Raw genomic sequence first — 23,581 nt, forward strand, 5'->3', positions numbered from 1 at the left:
ATACTCATTAAGCACTGTGAAAATACCTACTTCCCCCACTGACATAGGTACTTTGTCCCTGATTCCAGCCATTCTATGGGTGAAAACATATCTTCAGAATCTCCAAAATCTCTTCCCCCTTACTCTAAACCTATATCCTTTGCCTTCTGTTTTTGGCACCCCTGGTTAGAGAATTGTTTCCTGCTATCTACCCAATTTGTACTCCTCATAACTTTGAATACATCAATCATATACGCACTCTCACCCCTCAGTTTCCTCTGATCTCTTGCCAACCTGTCTTCATAGCCACCATCACCCTCTGCCTCCGATTGACTTTGCGCCCAATTTGTCAAATTGCCTTGGCTCCCATGGGATCTTCAACCAATTTCCTGGTGTATCTCCTTTGCATCCTCTCTGGTGCATTTTCATCCAACAGGGTGGTAATTAGAACTGCACATATACTCCAGCTGGGGCCTATCCAAATTTTATAAAACTGGTAACATAATGTTCCTGGTCTTATAGTCTAGGACTGATTATTGAAAACTAATATTCTGTACCGTTTCTTTAACAGCTTCTCTACCAGTGCTACCAACTTTAGGGATCAATGGTTCTCTACACTAAGGTCCCACTGTTCTTCAGTATGTCTTAAGGCTCCACCACTCATTGTCTATGTTCTACCCTTATTAGTCCACCCAAAGTGTATTACCTCACACTTACCAGGGTTAAATGCTACTTTTTTTTATTGATCTGCCTATTTTACCAACTAAATCTTCAACAATACTACCAATTTACATACATCTGCAAACTTATTAACCACTCCTCCAATATTCATATCCATAGCATTATAAAAAATGACAAACAGTAAGTTCTCATCACTGATTCCTGTGAGATGTACTACTGATCACAGGCTTCCAACCACAAAGACAACCCTTCACCATCGTCCTCTGCCTGTCACAATATCAGCTCTGTATTCCATGTCCCAAGGACTCTAAACTTTTGGACTAGTCACCCATATGGAACCAAATCAAATACTTTACTGAACTTCATGTAGAGTTCTCAGTGCATCTTTTGAATTGTTTGAAACCTTCTTCTTGTAGCAATTTTCATAATTTTTCTGGGGTCTGCTGATCATTGATGAAAAACTCCAGAGAAAATTTAGGTTAATTAACTAGATATTTTTCATTACAGATACATGCACTAAATGGATGTACGAGTGATTTTTACTTGGACAGCATCTTACCTGGTTAAGTTTTTTCCAGAGGTTAAGAATGGGAGATAACTCAGTGGACCAAATTTCTCTGTCAAATTTGCACCCTGCTGTCATTGACCTGCTTAGAATCCGCAGCTGGGAAATGACCTGGGAGGGAGAAAATAGTGACTAGGAATAGCCAAGCATTCATACATATATATGTTCACATTACAGTGAAAACAGAAGTCTCATAACAGTTAACATGATGGATTTAAATCCATTTACAATTATCAATCAGTGAGATTTCCATTCCAATCCTGATTCAATTCTACTAGAATAATCTCACTTTCTGCAAGGACCAAAAAGCATTAAATCTTGGGCATGCCACTAAACCTTCCATGAACTTGTGGAAGTATTAACCTCATTATCACAATCTGCATCTGAGGAAGATAATGATCTAAATATTTGAAACAGGGAGCAACTACTCAACATCACAAATTATTCCATTAACAACAGAGCCCACATTACCCTCCAGCTACTCACCAGGGTTAATTTAACTACCTATTCAAATAACAGTAGCTATATTAATTTATAAGCTATACTAAGTGGCTTCCCCATGGTTACAATGTTAATACAAAATGCAACAATTTATAATGCATTGTATTTCTGATAGTTTATTACTTTGTCATTTTGATTTAGGCACAATGGATCAGATTACAATAGGGCAGCATGGCAGTTATAGCACTAGTGACCTGGGTCCAATTCTGTGCTGTCTATAAAGAGCTTGTACATTCTCCCAATGACCATGTGGATTTCCTCCAGGTGCTCCAGTTTCCTCCCACATTCCAAAGACATATGGGTTAGCAGGTTAATTAGCCACATCGATGTAATTGGTGGCATGGGTCTGTTGGCTGGAAGAGCTTGTTGCCATGTTGTATCTCTAAATAAATGAATAAACTCACATCACCACATACAGACATCCAATCACAGAATGTACCAGAGGCCAGACACGGACATAATAAGCCTGACCGTCCTCAACAGGATTCATCATTGAGTCCAGAGGTATTCAATGGATACACTGACCCTTCAGCTTTATGCCAGCCATTGTTGGTATACACTCGTGCACTTTTAGTATATGGAAAGCAGATCAGATTAAACACCAAGTCCTTGAGACCACTCACTGCATCGGAAGGTTAGTCTGTAGATCCAACCCAACAATGAATGAAAAGATAACAAATGACCTTGGCACTCCATTACTCTGCTGGTTCCTAACTGACAAATGTTCCCAGTCCTGCAAGATCTTGATTTTAAAATACCCAAACTCATGTTGACAATACAGCACCACAATAGCATGGCAGTTAGTGTGACGCTATTACAGCTTGAGGTGTTCTGAAGTTTGGGGTTCAATTCTGGCGCCATTCCATAAGGAGTCTCTGAACATCCTCCCTGTGGAATGCATGCGTTTTCTCCAGGCCCTCCATTTTCCTCCCACAGTCCAAAGATGTACCTGGTAGGTTAATTGGCCTTTGTAAATTGTCCCATGATTAGGTTAGGGTTAATTGGGTTTGTCGAGGGTTACTGGGGTGGCGTAGTTCAAAGGGCTGGAAGTGCCTTTTCCACGCTGTATCACTAAACAAACAAATGTACCATCATTTTTCAGATTCTACATTTATAACTTTGTCCAACCCTACAAACTTACAACCTTTTCACTAATTCCAACTTTATGTGCCTTTGATTTCCTTCACCTTCCTTGCAGCTGTGCCCAAGGTGCATCAATCCTAAGCTCTGCAATTCCATTCTTTTACCTCCCTCCAAGATGCACCCTAAAACCTAACTTTTTGACCTAATTTCTTGCTGCATTAAATCCTTCAGTGACTTACTGTCTAAGTTTGTTAAGAATTTCAGGATGTTTCATTTTGTTAAAAACATTACACATAAACAAATTGTTTTTATTGTAGAAAGGGAAGTATGCACTTCATTAAGTAAGAAATGACAAAGCAATTAAAAAGATATGGTTATTTTGCCTGTTATAACCAATGTGTTTAAGGACCTGAACAACTCTTAACTGACAAGGCTGTGCAGTACTTCGAACACATTGAACCACTGTAAGTACTATCTTCCAGATAAAGTGTATGACCTCTCAGCTAGACTGGAACAGTTTGACCTACAAACACAAATGGATCCAAATTGCTAAACACTCACTAAAATATTATAAACACACATTCCCTCTTGCAACAAAAGGCCTGCAGACATCAGTGACACGCAGTAACTGAAGAAGGCCGAGGGCTCCCACACATTCCTTGCTCTATGTAAAAAATGTTGCCAACCATCAGAGGCAGGGAGAAGCATTATGGTCATGACAAATGGCAGTTTTAGAGGATTGTAACAAACCCATTATTCACTCTATGTACTGCAAATTCTTTTATCAGCAACTTCTCTTTCAGCCCTCCCTTCACACTAAAAGCTTACCCTGGTTAAAAAGGAAAGGTCAGTCTCTCTGAAGCTTCAGTGCCAACCAATGCAACCATAACATGCAGAAGCACAAAGAGTGGAAGCATGCATTGTCTAGGGAGTAAATTGCGGAAGTAAGGTTGATTCATAGGACTGCACAGGAATTGGAACGGTAAAGTGCTAAAGAGTAAACTGAGGCTATATAGGTGGAACTGAGGAATAAGAAAAGGGATGAACATAGTAATGGGGTTAGATTATAGACCACCTAATAGTCAGTGGATTTAGAGGAGCAAATTTGTAGAGAGGTTGCAGACAGTTGCAAGAAACATAAGGTTGTGATAGTAGGTGGTTAACTTTCCACATTATGACTGCGACTTCCTTACTGTAAAAAGGCTGGATGAGATAGAGTTTGCCAAATGTGTTCAGGAAAGCTTCCTTAATCAATACATAGAGGTTCCAACCATAGTGAGTGTAATACTCAATCTCCTACTAGGGAATAAAAAAGGGCAGGAGACTGAAGTTTGTGTAAGGGAACACTTTGCATCTAGTGATTACAATGCCATTTGTTTCAAGATAGTTATGGGCAAAAACCTGGCCCTCAGGTTAAAATTCTGATTGTTGTTTCCTGGCAAAGGATTGCATGGTACATGGGAGGCCTTCAAAAGTGAAATTTTGAGAGTACTGAGTTTGTAAATCAGGATGCTTAAATGCTCTTGCTGACATGATGAAGGAAAATCTCAAGGGATTTTATAGCTATATTAAGAGCAAAAGGATAGCAAGTGATAAAATTAGTCCTCTGGAAGATCAGAGTGGTCATTTATGCATGGATCTGAAAGAGAAGGGGAAGATCTTAAACATTGTTTTGCATCCGTATTTACTCAAGAGTCAAATGCAGAGTCAATAGAAGAAAGACAAAACAGCAGTGAGGTCATGGACTGTATACAGGTTACAGAGGACATGGTGTCTGCTGTCTTGAAGCAAATTAGAGTGGATAAATCCCCAAGGCTTGACGGGGTGTTTCCTTGGACCTTGTGAAAGGCTAGTGCAGAAATTTCAGGGGCTTTAGCAATAGGTGGGGTACCAGAGAACTGGAGGATAGCTAAGAAAGATCCTGAGAATAACCCAGGAAATTATAGTGTATTTGACATCAGTAGTGGATAAATTATTCGTAGGTATCTTAAGGGACTGGCTATGTAAACATTTGGATAGATAGGGACTGATTAGGAACAGTCAACATGGCTCTACGAATGATAGTAGGTTATGTCTAATCAATCTTACAGAGTTTTGGGAAAGTTACCATAAAGCCATAAGACGTAGGAGCAGAATTAGGCTATTCAACCCATTGAGTTTGCTCTGCCATTCCATCATGGCTGATCCTGGATTCCACTCAACCCCATACACCTGCCTTCTCGCCATATCCTTTGATACCCTGACTGATCAGGAAACTATCAACTTCCATCTTAAATATACCCATGGACTTGACCTTCACCACAATCTGTGGCAGAGCATTCCACAGACTCACAACTCTCTGACTTCAAAAAAATCTCTTTACTTCTATTCTAAAAGGTCACCCCTCAATTTTGAGGCTGTGCCCTCTAGTTCTGGATACTCCCACCATAGGAAACATCCTGTCCACATCCACCCTATCTAGACTTTTCAACATTTGGTAGGTTTCAATGAGATCCCCCTGCATTCTTCTAAATTCCTGGGAGTACAGGCCCAAAGCTGCCAAATGCTCCTCATATGTTAGCCCCTTCATTCCTGGAATCATCCTTGTGAACCTCCCCTGGACTCGCTCCAATGACAATGCATCCTTTCTGAGATATGGGGCCCAAAACTGTTGACAAAACTCCAAGTGTAGCCTGACTAGTGTCTTATAAAGACTCAGCATTAACTCCTTGCTTTTATATTCTATTCCCCTTGAAGTAAATGCCACATTGCATTTGCCTTCATTAGCACAGACTCAACCTGTAAATTAACCTTCTGAGAGTCTTGCACAAGGACTCCTAAGTCCCTCTGCACCTATCATGTTTGGACGTTTTCTCCATTTAGAATATAGTCTGCACTATTGTTCCTTTTACCAAAATGCATTACCATATGTTTCCCAAGACTGTATTCCATTTGCATTGTTTTTGTCCATTCTTCCGATCTGCTACAATCTCATTGCTTCCTCAGCACTACCCACCCCTCCACCTATCTCCACCCCTCTTCAGCAAACTCTTTCAGGACTCTGGGATGTAGTCCATCTGGCCCAGGTGACATATCCACCTTAAGACCTTTCAATTTGCCTAGCACTTTTTCATTTGTAATAGCAATGGCACTCACTCCTGCTCCCTGACTCTCATGGACCTCTGGCACACAACTAGTGTCTTCCAGAGTGAAGACTGATGCTAAGTACCAATTAAGTTCATCTGCCATTTCTTTGGCCCCCATTACTTCCTCACCAGCATCATTTTCCAGTGGTCAAATATCAACTCTCACCTCCGTTTTACCCTTTATATAACTGGACAAAGACTTTTAGTATCCTGCTTTATATTATTGGCTGGTTTGCCCTCATACTTCATTTTATCCCTTCCTATAGCTTTTTAGTTGCCTTTAGTTGGATTTTAAAAGCTTCCCAATCATCCAAGTTCTCACTCACTTTTATTACCTTATATTGTCTGGTCCGGTCCGTAAAGACCACATTCCGGTTCACGGTCCGGTCCGTCGATTCCTTATTCTGCGTTTTCCTGTTTTCCCTTAATCCGTTGGGTGCCTTAATTGAGGCACCTGATTCTCATTAGACAATAGACAATAGGTGCAGGAGTAGGCCATTCAGCCCTTCAAGCCAGCATCACCATTCACTGTGATCATGGCTAGTCATCCACAATCAGTACACTTTTCCTGCCTTCTCCCCATATCCCTTCACTCCACTATCTTTAAGAGCTCTATCTAACTCTTTTTTGAAAGAATCCAGAGAATTGGCCTCCACTGCCTTCTGAGACAGAGCATTTCACAGAACCACAACCCTCTGTGCGAAGAAGTTTTTCCTCAACTCCGTTCTAAATTCTCTACCCCTTATTCTTAAACTGTGGCCTCTGGTTCTGGACTCCCCAACATCGGGAACATGTTTCCTGCCTCCAGCGCGTCCAATCCCTTAATAATCTTATATGTTTCAATCAGATCCCCTCTCATCCTTCTAAATTCCAGTGTATACAACCCCAGTCGCTCTAATCTTTCAACATATGACAGTCCCTCCATCCAGGAATTAACCTCATGAACCTGCGCTGCACTCCCTCAATAGCTAGAATGTCCTCCCTCAAACTTGGAGACCAAAACTGTACACAGTACTCCAGGTGTGGTCTCACCAGGGCCCTGTACAACTGCAGAAGGAATAAGAGTAAAATAAGAGTTAGGAATAAAACTTTCTCCTATACTCAATTCCTCTTGTTATGAAGGCCAACATACCATTAGCTTTCTTCACTACCTGCTGTACCTGCATGCTTACTTTCAGTGACTGATGAACAAGCACACCTAGATTTGGGCTGGCACATAAATACCTCTCAAACCAAGGATTCACTGCTGATCTGTTCCCTTCCCCTTCCTTCTGAAGCCTTGCCTGCATTCCCAGCAAGTTCAACTGCCAGAGTGAGGCTGGAGCCTTACTACACCAAGATAAGGAACTATCTACTGTTGAGTTTGGAACTATCTCTTTATGTCCCTGTGTTTAGTGTCCATGACAAAGAAGGATCTGGGCCCTAAGTCCTGTTCCCAAGGAGGGGTCCTGACTCTGTGTAAAGCCCGGCCCTAAGTCCTGTTTCCAAGGAGGGGTCCCAGCTCTGTGTTATGTGTTCCAAGTTCCAGGCGCTGTGTTCCAGTCCTGTCCAAGTCAAGGCTTTGTGGTCTCATCCTCTCCATGTCCCTCGTCCAGTCCAGGAGTCCCTTGGCAATTTACCTCGACAAGTGTCCTAGAAAGGGTCCCAGCCCTGCGCTCCAAGGAGTTCCAGCTCTGTACCCAACAGCCTAACCAAGCTGAGCCAAGCCAAACCTAGTCCAAGAGCCATTTCCTACCTTGGAGTGCCACGCCCTGCCCTGGAGTACCTCGTCCAGTCCACGTCCAAGGCTGAACGTCCAGTCCATGTCCAAGGCTCTGAGTGTCCAGTCCACGTCCAAGGCTCTGTGTTTCTGTGTTCCAAGACCAAGTCCAGGCGCCGTGTTCCAGCCCTGTCCAAATCTGAGCTTCGTGTCCTCATCTAGTTCCGGTGCCTTGCGCAGACCAGGAGTTCCTTGCCCAGCCTGGTGCTGGAGATTCCTCGTCCTGTGCTGGGGTATCTTGTCTTGTGCTGGAGTACCTCGTCCTGCCCTGTAGCCACGTCCTGTCCTTGACAAGATCCTAGTCCCGAGTCCTAGCCTAGACCCAGGTTCCGGTTCTGAGTCCCAACTAAGACCCAGGTTCCGGGTCCTTGTTCCTAGTCCAGGATCCTCGTTCCTAGTTCCCCGTCCGGGTCCTGTGTTTCTAGTCCAAGTCCTGGCCCAGGCCCTGAATCCTAGTCTCGTCCAAGTCCTGTGTCAATGTCCAGAGTCGTTTCTTCCTTACTCACCTTGCTATCTTGATAAACCTAGTCCTGTTCCTAGTACTTCAGTGTCTGTGTCTTGCACTTGGGTCCGCCATTCAACACCCACCTTATAACAGAACAGTCCAGCCATACATGGACCCAGCGACATAGAGACTGTTGTTTAACTCTCTCCATACTGGGTTCCCCCCTGTTGAATATCCCCCCACCCGCCTGGGTCGTCCATAGTCCAGGAAAGCCTGTTAGGTCGCCAGGAGGCTCCCACTGGGGGGGGAGGGGGTACTGTCATGGTGCAGTCCGTGAAGTCTGCATCCTGGTTCACAGTCCGGTCCGTCGATTCCTTATTCTGGGTTTTCCTGTTTTCCCTTGTTCCATTGGGTGCCTTAATTGAGGCACCTGATTCTCAGTTTGGGCTGGCACATAAATACCTCTCAAACCAAGGATTCGCTGCTGGACTGTTCCCTTCCCCTTCCTTCTGAAGCCTTGCCTGCATCCCCATCAAGTTCAACTGCCAGAGTGAGACTGGAACCTTGCCATGCCAAGATAAGGAATTACTGAGTTTGGAACTATCTCTTTGTGTTCCCATGTTTCGTGTCCGTATCAAAGAAGAGTCCCAGCCCTAGGTCCTGTTCCCAAGGAGAGGTCCTGACTCTGTGTAAAGCCCTGGCCCTAAGTCCTGTTCCCAAAGAGGGGTCCTGGCTCTGTGTTCCATTTTCCTGTGTTCCAAGTTCCAGGTGCCATGTTCCAGTCCCATCCAAGTCAAGGCTTCATGTTCTCGTCCTGTCCATGTGCCTCGTCCAGTCCAGGAGTCCCTCAGCAGTTTACCTCGGCAGTCCTCCTGGCCCTGTGTCCTAGAAAGGGTCCCAAACCTGCGCTCCAAGGAGGAGTCCCGGCTCTGTACCCAAGAGCCTAACCAAGCCAATTCCAAGAGCCGAGCCAAACCTAGTCCAAGAGCCTCGTCCTGCCCTGGAGTACCTCGTCCAGTCCACGTCCAAGGCTCTGAGCGTCCAGTCCACATCCAAGGCTCTGTGTTCCTGTGCTCCAAGACCAAGTCCAGGTGCCATGTTCCAGCCCTGTCCAAATCTGAGCTTCGTGTCCTCATCTAGTTTTGGTTCCTTGCCCAGCCCAGGAGTTCCTCACCCAGCCCGGTGCTGGAGATTCCTCGTCCTGTGCTGGAGTACCTCGTCCTGTCCTTGCCAAGATCCTAGTCCCGAGTCCTAGCCTAGACCTGGTTCTGGTTCCCAGTCAAGACCCAGGTTCCGAGTCCCAATCAAGATCCAGGTTCCAGGACCTTGTCCAGGCTCTGGTTCTGGAGTTCCATGTTCCTGGTCCAGGCTCCTCGTTCCCCGTCCGGGTCCTGTGTTTCTAGTCCAAGTCCTAGCCCAGGCTCTGAATCCTAGTCTCGTCCAGGGCCTGTGTCAATGTCCAGCGTTGTTTCTTCCTTACTCACCTTGCTATTTTGATAAACCTAGTCTTGTTCCTAGTACTTCAGTGTCTGTGTCTTGTACTTGGGTCTGCCATTCAACACCCACCTTATAATATATATGCCCTTTCCATGGCTTTTATGCGTCCTTAATTTCCCTTGTCAGCCACGGTTGCCTACCCCTGCCATTTGAGAACTAGTTTTTTTGTGGTACATGTCTATCCTGCGCCTTGTGAACTATTCCCAGAAACTTCAGCCATCTCTGCTCTTCCATCATCCCCGTCAGGAAAGCTGATGAAGACGAGGCAGTGAATGTTGTCTATATCGACTTCAGCAAGGCCTTTGACAAGGTCCCACCTGAAAGGTTGGTCAAAAGGGTTCAGTCACTTCACATTCAGGATGATGTAGTAATTTGGATTACATGTTGGCTTCATGGGAGAAACTAGAGAGTGGTAGTATATGGTTGTCTCCTTGACTAGAGGCCTGTGACAAGTGGAGTGCCACAGGGATTGGTGCTGTGTCTGTTGTTGTTTGCCATCTATATCAACGATCTGGATGATAATGTATTAAACTGGATGAGCAAATTTGAAGATAACACCAAGTAAGGGAGCATAATGAACAGCAAGGAAGAAGATCAAAGCTTGCAACAGGACCTGTATCAGCTTGAAAAATGGGCTGAAAATTGGCAGATGGAACTTAAAATTCAGCTGCTCAGTAACAACAGATCAAGCATTGCACCACATTGGAGCCATTGATGTGTTGTGCACTGAAGAATTTTTTACACATTTCTCAGAGTCTTCATGTGTTGGGTAATCCATCTCATTTGGGTAGAATTTTTGTTTTCCTTCACACTCTCCCCTCTCCTCTAGCACAAGTGCATCCAAATTACATCAAAATCAAAAATCTCACCAAGAAGTTCAAGCTCAAAGATCTGAGAAACAAGTTTGTTTTTTGAGAACCATAAGATTTTATGATCTCCATTCCCCTGAAATTATGCAACTGCAAAGGGCGAACATTCATAAACAAGTTCACACTCATGGAACTTTCAACAAACAAGAGCATCCTTGGCAGCTGCTGCTGATCTCTGCCACATTTCTGTTTGCTGCTCAATACTGCATTAGGGCAGTTATCCAAACTCAAGGAAAGGAGACATTACTTAATCAACTTTATCTTTTCCAAAAGGAGTTGGCAGAGAAAGCACAGGCACTTGTCTACTTTGCAGACTTCCACAAAATACAGATTTAGAGATTATACTCAAGGTCTTATAAATACCTCCTGTCAACCCAGCTACAGCTCTGGAGGACTGCTGTGTACAAGAATATAAGTAACATGCCGTAGGTTATGTTCTCCACCTTACTGTCCATGTCCCACTAACCTCTCATTTTCAAGTTCAAATTTAATTATCATTCAATCATACATGAATATAGCCAAACAAAACAGTATTTCAATATTCCGGTAGCACCATTCTAAGTACCAGATTGTTGTTTATATTGTGGTACATTTCTTTTGGAGCTTCAAAGATCATAGCTGTACTTCACATTGAGAACAGTGATAGCTTGCATCAATTGTGAAAACTGAACTGAAACTGACACTAGTATTACGTACTGACATGCTTCTAGAAACACGTTTAAAGTCTTGCTTCATGCAACTTTCACAATGCATTCTTCAAATCAAATAACGACGTAGAACTATTTCAAGGTTATACATGATAACTCTGCTTCCCTAACCGCTAAGCCCACCATTCCAATAGCCAAAAATACCCTTGGAGAGTAAGTACGTGAAGTAAGGCAAAGACGCAGCAGTGGGACTGACAGCATTTATGAGATTGGTGGCAAGAGGTATAAACAGTGAGGCAGGTGTAATGAGAATTTTCTTAGTAGAAGAGACTTAGGATAAAGGATCTGAAGCAGGGAGCCATCATATGCCCTCCTGCAGGATGTAGATCAGGGACATTTTCAATGTCAAAGCAGCAGGAAAGTGTCCAGCTGTAGCTCCTGTCAAATTGCATAGAGCAGTTGGAAAAACTATATATATATCAGCACATGAAGAATATCATAGATAATACATTTAACGAGTTAATCACTGTATAAGTACAGAAAGAATGGAAATAGTTGACTGCCAGGAAGTGCAATAAGTGCAGGCAGGTAGTATAGAAGTCTCCAGTGGTCTTGCTCCTCTCAAAAAGGTATGCTGTTACAACGATAAAAGCTCACCAACGCCTTTACTTCCCAAGGGTGGTGTGACATCAACATGATTGGACAAGGACAGGCTATTGCTGATGCTCACACCTAGGAACTTAAAGCTGTCAACCCTCTCAACCTCAATAGTGTTGATATAGACAAGGCTATTGAATGTGCACAGTCCCCCTTTCTAAAGTCTTCTGTTTTGTGGACATGACACCATGCCACGAAGCTCTCTATCTCCTTCTTGTATTCCGACATCGTTATTTCTGATGCAGCTCACTACGGTAATATCTGTTAACTTGCAGATGGATTTACAGCAAAATTTGGCATGGTGTACTGAGCTGAAGGGCCCATTTCTAATTTGTATATCGCTACAAGAACTGTGCAATGAAGACTGTGAAAGAACTTTGGTATCTTCTTCACTAAGACCATGTGTGATAGCATCAAGGCCACTAGCATTGTCAATTTCTATGAATCTGATTCCCTTCCGCAATCTGAGAATTATGTGCACTATTTGATAACTTGCTGCACAAAACAGATTCAACAATGACATGTATTCAGTTGTGTCATCTTATTTGATACACACAGGCAATATGATAGATCTGCAATTATTCCATGAGGTGCTGTCTTTGCAAAAGTCTAGAGGATGAGTGTCCTTCAGCCTTCTGTGCACGTTGCATTTCCTACATGTTTTGAAAGTTCAATCTATATCAACTCTACAATCACAGCTTTGTGATAACCTTTTTTAACTTCAACAACCAAAAGCTTCTTTTCCTGATAGTACTTCATTTTTGTTTAGCTGCTGTTAGTATTTAGACACATCAGCACTTTGCAGGATGGTAGGCTTGTTCATCACAAGACTAATGCGGTAAAATAAAGGCTGTCAATGGTGACTGAGCTACAACCAGCCAGAATGGAAAAGATTGAGGAATTCTGCTGTCAATCAAGGTTAGTGCCTACACTGCCAAATATGACTCAGACTATTTTCATGCACATAAATTATACATTACTATCTTTCACCAAATGCATTTTCTGGAGAAATTACCTTGCTTTTACTGGAAGAAGCTTCTTATTCCCTCTGCTCTTTAAAAGAAATACTTACACGGGAAATTGATTTTGTTTGCTGTCTACAGACTATTTGCACAGAGATAAAAAGCTCTAATTTAAATGCAGACACAGTCATATTGGCAATAAATACTCCAAAGAAAGAAAAACCCATGAACACATTCTACAGTTTCTAGGCCACTTCATCCATTACAATTGCCATGTTTTAAATAACATAGTTAAAGTTTTAATGTGTTGGTGCATTGGAAAATCCTGTATTTGCTGACACTAAGTTTCACACTTACAACAACATAAGCCAAGCTTTAAAGGGACAGCAGAAACAAACAGCACTTTTCCAAACACTGGGAAGAACAGATGTTATAGTGGTGGAAATAGGGAAGGAAAGTTCTCTCAGGACTTCAGAGGAACCTAGGTAGGTTTGTGGACAGCAGAAGGCAAAAGGTATGTTGTTTATGCTGTAACCTGGAGCACCAAAACTGCTGGAGAAACAGAGTGGGTTAGGCAGCAACTGTGACGAATGGCCAACATTTTAGGTAAATACTCCATACGTATCAGGACTACGTCCATCTTGTTGTTAGTGCAACTACACAGGGAACCTCAGGGCCAAGTCAGGTGCTCCTGGCAAGAGTTTACCAAAGAGGTCTCTGTAAAAGGTAATGCTATATACAGTAAGTCCAGTCTATGAATATCAATACTTTGGAAAATCCTGCAATACAGACAAATTACCTTGCCCATAATCCGCTCATGTGAACTGAAGGGAAAAACAAATGAAGGCTTCTCTCCTTGAGTATGAAGCTTTGGTGAATTTATAGTGCTGCAGTAAGCAATGAATAGAAAATTGTGGAATATTGCATAGGTCAGCAGCAACATGGATTATTCCTAATCGGAAGATAAGAATAACCATGATGCCCATTAGGGAATTGGGTGTTATGTGATGACTATGATTTAATTAGGAAGCTTAAGCTAAAGAAACCCCGGTGAAGCAGTGATCATTATATGATAGAATTCACCCCACAGTTTGAAAGGAGAAGATAAAATCAAATGTACCACAATTACCAAAGAGAAAAGGAAACTATAGAGGCATGAGAGTGGAGCTCGCCAGAGTTGATTGGAAGGGGACACTAGTAGGGATGAAGGCAGAACAGCAATGGCTGGTGTACAATGGAAAAATTCAGAAGGCGAAAGAAAGATACATCCCAAAGATGAAGAAGTATTCTAAGGAGGATAAGGAAACCGTGGCTGACAAGGGAAGTCAAAGACAGCATAAAAGCAAAAGGGAGGACAAAGCTCAAAATTTCAAAGTTCAAAGGTCATTTATTATCAAAGTATGTATACTTTACGCACCTTGAGATTCGTCTCTTTACAGGCAGCCACAAAACAAAAACCCAATAGAACCCATTAAAACAGAAGACCATCAAACAGAGAAAAAAATTAAAGAGTGTAAACAATAAAGGTAAGCAAACAACATTCAGGAATGAAGTTCATGAAAGTGAGTGCACAGCTAGGCATCACTGCAGCCGATTGAGAAGCCTGTTCATTGTATGCTATAACCTCAGTTCAGTGCACAGACGAGTAAAACCCACGGAGCAACGAGATCAATCGACCCATCCTCACCTCTGGCCCTGACACCCTGACCTTTCCAATCTAGCTTGGCGCTTAAAGTGTCCAAACCTCAGGTCATTCCTTGCTCTGGAATCTGGGCCCTTCCACCTTGATATGCTCTGGGGCCTAAGTTTTGCTGCCTCAATTCAGCCTGTACTCAACCTTTCGAATTTGGCCAAGAACTTAAATTGACCAGACAGTTTCTTCCCCGAAGCCATCAGACTCCTCAATACCCAGACCCTGGACTGACACCAACCTACTGCCCTCTACTGTGCATATTGTCTTGTTTATTATTTATTGTAATGCCTGCACTGTTTTGTGCACTTTATGCAGTCCTGGGTAGGTCTGTAGTCTTGTGTAGTTTTGTGTTGTTTTACGTATTTCAGTGTAATTTTTGTATTGTTCATGTAGCACCATGGTCCTGAAAAATGCTGTCCCGTTTTTACTGTGTACTGTACCAGCAGTTATGGTTGAAATGACAATAAAAAGTGACTTGACTTGACCAAACCTCAGGTCTTTCCTCATTCCTGGGCCCAGGCTCTGTCTTGACTCTGCCTTGCCTCAGTTGTGCTGCATTAAATTGCCTCCTAGTCTGCTCCAACAATGGAAGTACATTGTATCATTTCTCCCTCTCTGGCTCGGAACCTCCCCACCGCCGCCACCTCGATTCGGACTGTACCCATTACACGGCAACCGTCCTGAAAATTTGAGACTTCAGTTCACACCACAAAAATGTCAGGTGGTACAGGTGGTTCGAAGCTCATCTCTGACATGGAAGTTACAGGCAATTTTTTGCAGTGATCATTTACCAGAAAAAGTGTGATTACTAAAATATTTAGCTGCTTTCTTTGATTTATTTGCCACCAGCATGTAGTTGCTGAACTTCACCAGCGGTATCTTCAACTGGAAGATAATATAGCAAGAATTAGTGGGAATGTAGAGGATTGGGAAGTTTTTAAAAATGAACAGAAGGGAACTAAAAAAGCCATAAAGAGAGAAAAGATAAAATAAGAAGTCAAGCTAGCCGATAATGTAAAAGAGAATACCATATGTTTTTCAGATATATAAAGAGAAAGAGTGAGACGAAAGTGGATATCAGATGATGACTGGAAAATAACGCTGGAGAGGTAATAATAGGGAACAAATAAATGACGGAGGAATGTATTAAATACTTTTGTGTTTTCACTGAGGAAGACACTAGCAGAATGCCAGAAATGCGAAAGTGTCAGGGGACAGAAGTGAGTGTCATTGATATTACTAAAGAGAAGGTTCTTGGGAAGCTGAAAGGTCTGAAGGTAGATAAGTCACCTGGACTAGATGGACTACACCCTAGGGTTCTGAAGGAAGTAGCTGAAGAGATTGTGGAAACATTAGTAAAGATCTTTCAAGAATCACTAGATTCTGGAATGATAGTAGAGGACTGGAAAATTACAAATGTCACTCTCCTCTTTAAGAAGGGAGGGAGGCAGAAGAAAGGAAATTATAGGCCAGTTAGTCTGACTTCAGTGGTTGGGAAAATGTTGACTGACAAATCTGACAAATTCTTTGAGGAAATAATAGGCAGGATAGACAAAGGACAGTGGATGTTGTTTATTTGTATTTTCAGAAGGCCTTTGACAAGGCGATGCACATGAAGTTGCTTAACAAGGTAACAGCCCATTTACCTGGAAAGGTACTAGCATGGATAGATTGGCTGACTGGCAGGAGTCAAAAGTGTGGGAATAAAGGGGGTCTTTACTGATTGGCTGTTGTTGACTAGTGATGTGCCGCAGAGGTCAGTGTTGGGACCACTTTTTTCAGGTTGTATTTCAATGATTTGGATGAAGGAATTGATGGCTTTGTGACCAGGTTTGCAGCTGATATGAAGAAAGATGGAGGGGCAGGTAGCGTTGATGAAGCAAAGTGTCTGCAGAAGGACCTAGACAGATTGGGGGAATGGGCAAAGAAATGGCAAATTGAACATACTATAGGGAAATACACAGTCATGCACTTGGGCAGAAGGAATAAGGGCAAGGAATATCTTCTAAATGGGAAGAAAATTCAAAAATCAGAGGGGTTTTTTTTGGGTAGTCCTCCCTATAAACCTGAGCTATAAAGTCATGAAAGATATCCCCTTTTATTCCTCCTCCCATAAGGTCTCCATGGTTGTGTTGTCTCTTATGCCTATGATTCCATCTCCATGCTATTCCGCCAGAAATATGTAAGTATATATAAATATCCATTGGAAGTTGGTTTTGACTGCAGAAAATCATTGTAGTTTCAAGGGTGATTGTGTGAACAGTGTGTCATATTAGCAGTGAGGTAGAAGGTAATATGGACAAACTGCCATATAATGTGTTGTTCCTCTGAATGGTTTAGTTTCCATGGAAACTCATGAAAGCTCATTTTGTGAGTAAACAAGAACTATTTTCATGTCAATGAAGTTGAAAATCATGCTGAAAACAAATATGGGCATAGTATAAGGGTTGACATCGTCTGGAGAAATTTTATTGTAGACAAACCTCCTGCTGGAGAGTAAAATAGCAAGGAAATAGGAGTGCTTCATTTTACTCTAAGTAATCATACCTTGAAGAGCATAAATCATTTTCTCATCATTACTAGAAGGAATTTCTGTGCCCTCACTCTAATAAAGCATTTATGTTTCTCTGATTCTAGCTGTGGGGACAGGAACCCACCACCCATGTCAGTCATGGTCTCTTCTTGCTGCTGTCATCAGGAAGGTGGTAGATCAGCCTCAAGACTCTCACAATCAGGTCCAGGAACAGTGATTGCCCATCAACCATCAGGCTCTTGAACCAGAAGGGATAACTTCATTCAAGTTCAAGGGGGATATTAAAGGAAGGTTTTTTACTCAGAGAGTGGTTGGTGCGTGGAATGCACTGCCTGAGTCAGTGGTGGAGGCAGATACACTAGTGAAGTTTAAGAGACTACTAGACAGGTATATGGAGGAATCTAAGGTGGGGGCTTATATGGGAGGCAGGGTTTGAGGGTTGGCACAACATTGTGGGCCGAAGGGCCTGTACTGCGCTGTACTATTCTATGTTCTATGTTAACTTCACTTGCTCCATAACTGAACTATTCCCACAACTCACTTTTCATGTTCTTTATATTTATTGTTTATTTATTTATTATCTCTTTCTTTTTGTAATTGCACTGCTTGTTGTCATTTGTACATTGATCGTCTGCCCTGTTCTGTGGTCTTTCATTGATTCTATTATGGTTATAGAATTTATTGAGCTTCCCGCAAGAATCTCAGGGTTGTATATGGTGACATATGCTGTATATACTTTGACAATAAATTTACTTTGAACTTGGAACAAGCATTGGGACAAGGGAATAACTAATGCCTGAGAGAGCTGAACTCTGGTTACAGAATTATTTCTGTAGAACCAGGAGATGAAGGTACATATGGTTCTATTGAATTCATTCTTGTTCTTCAATTAGACCCCACATCTTTTATAATTAGCAGCTTAATCCAGGGCCATCCAATGAAACACCTTGATACATGAAAGGGATATTGCTATTAAAGTTTTTGTAGTCAATTTTCCATTACACATACTGATTAACACCTGCATTAAAGTAGACTAACAAATAGAATATGACTCAATTCACTAGTTAGTAACTTACTTCTGTAATGTTCTTCAGCCAATAAAAACTAGGCGTATATGTTTGACCAAAATACAAAATGCAATTTTTCTGCCAAATAGTTAATTAAACTTGTTCATAGTAACTTAAGAGGAGCATTCTTATTCCTTATATCTATTTTCCTAATGAAATAAACTACCCTTCAGACCATCAATCCCGTTGTCAAGTTCCTTTTATAAGAAGACAAGGTGCATTAATCTAGCTTCAGAAATTAACTCCCGAGCTTAGATCAACTGGTCACCCTGCAGCTGATGGGTCTGAATATTTTCAAGATGTCAAAATGATCACACTGTTTCACATTTAATGCGCAAATTCCCACTTAATGAACAGGTCTATTCAGAATTAATCTGGGTCTTAGAAATCCCGTAAACTTAATTCCTTGCAAACAAAATCTAACAATATTCCTACTTTTATATAAATTGCAACAAACATTTCATTTGCAAAACTGTCAAAAATATTATAAGTGGTAATAAAGAAAAATGTCATGTTTAGGCTATATTTGATATATGGAAGTCATTTAGACTGCTGCAAAGAAAAAAGGTTTATTCCCCAAAAGTCACTGTGGCTCTTTTTTCTCTACATCTACGGCTATTCCAACAAACCTTAGAAAGCAAAGAGGTAAATTTTAATTTAGCTCCATAGCTGAATTATGAGCTCTTTTCCCTCATGTGAGCCCTGTCTCCATAATCCTGGATCTACTAGCGCAACCTCAGTTATATTCTTAGCCCTTACCTCCGCCTTATTTTATTCCCATCTTATTACACCAGACCCCCTTCTTAATCCTAAGCTTCTGCTCCTTGGCCCACAGCTACATTGAAATCTAATAACTTCCCATAATTGACAAATATAGAATGAATATTGGTCTGCCCACTGAGAAAATGTTGAATATTTTTTAAAAATTGCTTATGATATTGGAATTGTGGAAGAGAACAGAAAAAGAATGGTTAAAATTTTTCAGTTAAATATTTACTACATATTGCCATATTAAATTTCATGATTAATTTTGAAAGGATATGTATCAATTATTGTTCTTTGAAGAGCATCACTGAAAATATTACTACAGTTCATAATTTTTTTTTCTGTTGTCCACCTGCTTTTGTGTGATACCAGCAATTTTATAGTTGACCTTGTCTATTATGGGCAGAGCTGATCCTGTGAGAGACCAAACCTTGCGGTTGTGTTAAAGGTCAGAATAATTTTTTCTTCTTGTAGATAACATTGGTCATATCTTGACTTCACTCATTTAAACTGGAAGACGCTATTCAGCCAACACAGAGTCGCCAGAGTGACCCTCAAGAGCAGGGGTCCCCAACCTTTTTTGCGCTGCGGACCGGTTTAATATTGACAATATTCTTGCGGACCAGCCGACCCGGGAGGTAGGGTTGCCAACGGACAAGAGTAGCAGTCAAAGAAAGACAATGACCATGAAGCCTTGCGCGGGCACCAGTGAGCATGCGTGTACCTGCCGATATTATTTTCTGCAAAGCGTTTTTGGCGATTCTGTTCGGGGGGGTGGGGGTGTTCATCACGACCGGAATATTGGTAATAAGGGGCTAATACACTCAATTTCGTTTCTAAAAGGTTTATCTAACGAATTTAATATTAAACACACAGCGCATATTTTCCTCGCATGAATATAGTGATAAGTCAATCGGGGAGGACGGGGAGCTTGAAGTGTTGAACGAACTTCCAGTAGAAGTGGTAGAGGCAGGTTCGATATTATTTAAAGAAAAATTGGATAGGTATATGGACAAGAAAGGAATGGAGGGGTATGGGCTGAGTGTAGGTCGGTGGGACTAAGTGAGAGTAGCTTTTGGCACGGACTAGAAGGGCCGAGATTGCCTATTTCCGGGCTGTAATTGTTATATGGTTATATAAGTCAATATGAGTCAATAGCATCATAACATTTTAAGTTACGTTTGGATATTAAACACAGAGCACATATTTTCCCCGTATGAACATATAAAATCATTGCAACACACCAGTATCGCTGAATCAGTGGGAGCCCTGGGCTTGTTTCCCTGCAACAAGACGGTCCTATCAAGGGGTGAAGGGAGACACGATACTCGAAGGGGGTTCTTTATGTCCAGTCTATTTAGTTTTCGTTGCATTCATTGCAGAGATATGCTGGAAATGGAAGCAACGTTTTCAGTTCTTTTGTGGCCATCTCAGGATATTTAGCCTTGACTTTGATCCATAATGCCGGCAGAGATGTTATGTCAAACATACTTCTCAGCCCGCCGTCACTTGCAAGCTCGAGGAGTTGATCTTCTTCCCGCGCTGACATGGATGACGCGCGGTTAATGACTTCGCGTGTGTTCAAGCTCCACAGTGGGCGTGACAGGGAATGAGGAAAGGTGCAGCTGACTCATATCGCCAAATCATATCGTTTCCTCGCGGCCCGGTAGCAAATGCTCTGCGGCCCAGCACCGGTCCGCGGCCCGGTGGTTGGGGACCACTGCTCAAGAGGGTGGCAAAGTCATCAGTGGATTAATTTAATCATTATTCACATCCATTTAGCAACTCCTGGGAATAGTATGAATTGTTTAAATTAAATAATTACTCCATGATTTAATATAAGTACAGATTTACTATTACCCTCCATGTATCATCTCTTACGGTGGATTGGGACAATCTTGATTTTCAGTGTAGCCCCCTGTCCAGCCTCAGGGTCGCTCGGCTTGCTGTCATCTAGGGAAACAGCCCTCAGCCCCGCCAAACTAGGTAATAAGTTTATGTGGATGCTGTGTGATGTACCCCACCCCACCCAAATAACAGACAATACACCAGATACGATTAAATGATTTACAGTTTATAGATATTACTGGAACTATATAATTAATAGAGAATAAAATATAAAAGGAAAATAAAAGGCGCCACACTTATCAAAGTTCAATCTCTTCGTGCGCAAACAGTTGGAGCTCAGGACCCTTCTTCTTCACCCTGCGACCCCTCGGACCACCTCCACCGGCCGCCTGGGACCAACAACAGTGGTCAACCAGACGCCCCACACGAGTCTGTCTCCGTCTCCTCTCCTCGCCAAACGGGGTCCGACCCCATTAGCGGACTCACAGAACCTCGTCCACCCTCTGTCTCTCTCTCTCCCGCTTTCTCCCCCAAAACCCCGCACATACAATATCTTACAGATACACCTAAAACATAACAACTATCCCAATTGGTTCATAACATCTTCTTATCAGTAACATGATTCAAACAAACTGCTAGCGGGAGGACTTTCTCAGCATTTAACATAACAAAGAAGCCCTTTCAATTATAACATAACAACGAAGCCATTTTAATTAGACTACACAGTGACATAAAAAATAGAAACCCCTTACATCAGGATTATGCTTCCTCAACCTACAACTACCAGAATCTTAAACAAAACCTTGACATCTTTCCTTTTCATGGAATTCTTGTAAGTACAACCAGTTACATTGTCAGACATAAGGGACTGCAAATGCTGGAATCTGGAGTACAAAATCAAACTCTTGGAGAAATACAGGAAGACAAGCAGCATCTGTGAAGGATAAAGGGTCTTTGGGTAAAAATCTGAAACATTGCTCACCCTTTTGCCTCCACAAAAACTGCTGGACCTAGTGAATTCCTCAAGCAGTTTGTTTATAATTGCACTGCCATTTTGTTTTATCAGTTTCTTAAAATTCAGAAATGCATATTGAAACTTGAAAGTGTGACTATCAAGCCTCATTTTGAGTACTAAATCCAGTTCTGGTCATAGAAACAAACACACAAAAAAAGAGTTAAGCCTGAAATTGGAGTTGAAAGGCACAAAAAACATAATAAGGAGCAGGAGTAAGCAACCTGCCCTGTCACTCAACACGACCATTCTGACCTATCCCAGGCCTCATCTCTATTCTAGATCCCAATAGTCCTTAGTACCTCAATCTTACAAAATATTACCTACTTGCACTTTAAATACTTCTGAGGAGTTATCCACCACAATTTTCTGAGGCAGAAGTTTCCAGAGATCCAAAGAAGTAGGGTCAAATTTGAATCCAAGGTCTTAACAGCATTGAACCAGTGAGTTTCAAATGATAATGAGGAGGCAGAAGGTAGTTGATTGCTCTCTTAAGGATGAAAGTAAATTGCAAATGCGATCACACCAGTGTAAATCTGATAGGTCTTGAAGAGCTCCACTGTCATGCATTTTTAAATAAACATTTCTTTATAATGGCAACCTCCAAAAGTCCTTCAATAATGCATGTTAGTGTCAATAATTAGGCTCAAGTGTATTCAGGACAGAAGCCTCAAATAAATATGGACTACTAAGCAAATCCGAAAACATGGAATTGTGTTTTCCATCCTGGAGCCTTTAGTGATTCTGTCACAGAACAGGATTCTGATCTGGAATGTGCACCATATGCTGATGTCATTTTGTATTCTCTGACATTCATTTTATATTTGAAAAACTATAAGAACCTCATGGAATTCCTAGGTTTGGTGTCATCAACCATGACGGAAGTCAAACACGGTTCTATGCTCATGGTATAATATCGAAAGGAGTCCAGATATTTACCTATTAGTAGGTAATAAAAATATTATCAAAGATTACTGTAACTTTTATTTTCCATTGACTAATACTAACTAATAAGAACAATGGATACAACTTGTCCTCTGAATAGACAAGAAAAAAAATGCTGTACATGAAGTAAAAGAAGGGAAGAAAATCAGATATGACCTGAAAAGACATCGACTTATTTGTTCAACATATCAGTGAGAAAGAAGAGCATTAATGTCATAATTTCCATAATACAACTGTTTCCTATCCAGTTTTTTTCACGTAGGTCCAGCATAAATGATGAGTTAACACTGTATTAATTCTTAATCTGCCTGAGATGTGCTATTTGAACAGGGCCCAATATTGATGGATATTTTGGAAAATTTGGCGTACATAGTACAAATTCCTTTTCATATTTTTAAAATAAATAATGTATATGAAACAGGTCAGCTCAACTTTACAAGATCTGTATCTCTGATTATCAATAGGTAAACTACATACAACTTTGCCTCAATGGCAACCCAAACTATTTTAAAAACTGAACTCATAACAATCAGTCTTGAATGATATTCCCCAACAGTCCTCAACGTATCCAAAAAATTACAGCAGAATAATACGTCAACTGGAAAGGTTATATCCTTCAAGGTCTTGCTGAAAGGGGATTCAAACTTTTAAATTACTATGTTGTGCCAACATGTGAAATTGGTCCCTCTGGAAAAAACAGAAATGCACAAATTTTCTAAAGGGTAAACATGCTACGTCCTATACTAATCACTAAGAAATGTCAATGATCAAAGGTTTATTGTTCAAAACATTTCCTCTTCTCGTGTTCCATTATGAAAAGAATACCTTTTTTACAATTAGCAATGAGACTATAATAACACAGAATTTTGCATTAAAATGCTGATAGCAGATATGTTGGCAAAAAATGCATTGTTCTTTAAAGAGAGAAGGCAACTACAGGATAATAGG

General features: G+C 41.5%; 1 protein-coding gene across 7 annotated transcripts in view; it reads right to left on the bottom strand.

The window, feature by feature from the left end:
• The window catches only part of dync2h1 (dynein cytoplasmic 2 heavy chain 1), a 474,884-nt gene that overhangs the window by 76,029 nt on the left and 375,274 nt on the right, over nt 1-23,581 (bottom strand). For all 7 annotated transcript variants that reach the window (XM_072263133.1, XM_072263132.1, XM_072263135.1 and 4 more), the window contains one exon: nt 1,220-1,336. In XM_072263133.1, the coding sequence (XP_072119234.1) occupies nt 1,220-1,336 (117 nt within the window). The remainder of the gene's footprint in view (nt 1-1,219; nt 1,337-23,581) is intronic.

Source organism: Mobula birostris, chromosome 7 (assembly GCF_030028105.1).
Source record: "Mobula birostris isolate sMobBir1 chromosome 7, sMobBir1.hap1, whole genome shotgun sequence".
NCBI lineage: Eukaryota > Metazoa > Chordata > Chondrichthyes > Myliobatiformes > Myliobatidae > Mobula > Mobula birostris.